Raw genomic sequence first — 1112 nt, forward strand, 5'->3', positions numbered from 1 at the left:
CCCCCCAACAACCACCACCATCAACACAATCTCCAGCAACAACCACCGCGAACACAACCTCCAACAACCGTCACCATCAACACAACCTCTAACCACCACCACCATGAACACAGCCTCCAACAACCACCACCATGAACACAAACTTCGGAGTGTGTGTGTGTTTCCAACCCCTCCCCAGCACACTGGCCTTACTGCTCATGCCTCCCTCCTTCCTGGTGTGTGTGTGTGTGTGTGTGTGTCCAGCCCCACCCCAGTGCACTGGCCTCCATGCTCACACACCCCTCCCTCCCAGGCCGAGTCTCCTTCTTTACCTCGGGCTCTGAGAACCTGCACCATGTGGAGAAGGTGCTCTGGGGCACACGCTATGCCGTCACCATCGCCTTCACCTGCAATCCCGACCACAGCATCACCGATCCCACCCTCACGTAGGGGCTTCTGCCCTGGAGGGAGGTCCAGAGCACCCTGAGCCAGCCGGCCCGGCCATACGGAGCACCTGTGGAGCCCCAGCCTGGGGGGTGTGTTCCCACGCTCTCTTATGTGAATAAATCTGGCAGGTGCCTCCCCCTCAAGCATCTGTGTGGTTACTTGGGATGCTGTCCACAAGGGTCCCTGATCACCCCTCCTTCCTCAGGAGTCTGGGATAGGACAGACAGACCTGTGTACTGGGCCTTGTCCAAGGTAGTTACTGACCTGCCTGACGACATAAGCATCCTGACGGGGGCCGGTCAGCATGCGGTGATCTTTCCGAGAAGGTTCTAGACCACCAAGAGGGAGCGAGGACAGTGGTCTGCAAGCTGAATGGCTGTATTCATGCCCCATCCAGCAGCCCTGAGGCCGCCCGGCTGGCCAGGAAGCTCTGCGAGCTTGCACCGGGTGGAGGTGGCATTTCCAGGCGACAGCAAGGCCATGTGGTCAGAGATGGTCTGGGCTCTGAGAACACAACAGGCTGGCAGCTGCAAATAGTTGTCATGTCAAAATGACAGATGTTTGCCTGAGCTCTGATGGACAGGAACGTCTGCAACCTGGGGTCAGACAGGGGACAGAGGCCATCAAACCCAGGGATGGCCTGAGGGGCAGAGTGGCCCTGTAGTAGCCGGGACAGGATGAGGGTG

At 58.8% G+C, this 1112-nt stretch overlaps 1 protein-coding gene across 1 annotated transcript in view; it reads left to right on the forward strand.

The window, feature by feature from the left end:
• The window catches only part of OGFOD3 (2-oxoglutarate and iron-dependent oxygenase domain containing 3), a 22497-nt gene extending 22068 nt beyond the window's left edge, over positions 1-429 (forward strand). Inside the window, exon 9 of the mRNA XM_006886123.1 lies at positions 293-429. Within this exon, the coding sequence (XP_006886185.1) occupies positions 293-429 (137 nt within the window). The remainder of the gene's footprint in view (positions 1-292) is intronic.
• Positions 430-1112: the final 683 nt, after the last annotated feature.

The sequence above is a fragment of the Elephantulus edwardii genome, unplaced genomic scaffold (genome assembly GCF_000299155.1).
Source record: "Elephantulus edwardii isolate Elephantulus edwardi_28Jun2011 unplaced genomic scaffold, EleEdw1.0 scaffold00048, whole genome shotgun sequence".
Classification (NCBI taxonomy): Eukaryota; Metazoa; Chordata; class Mammalia; order Macroscelidea; family Macroscelididae; genus Elephantulus; species Elephantulus edwardii.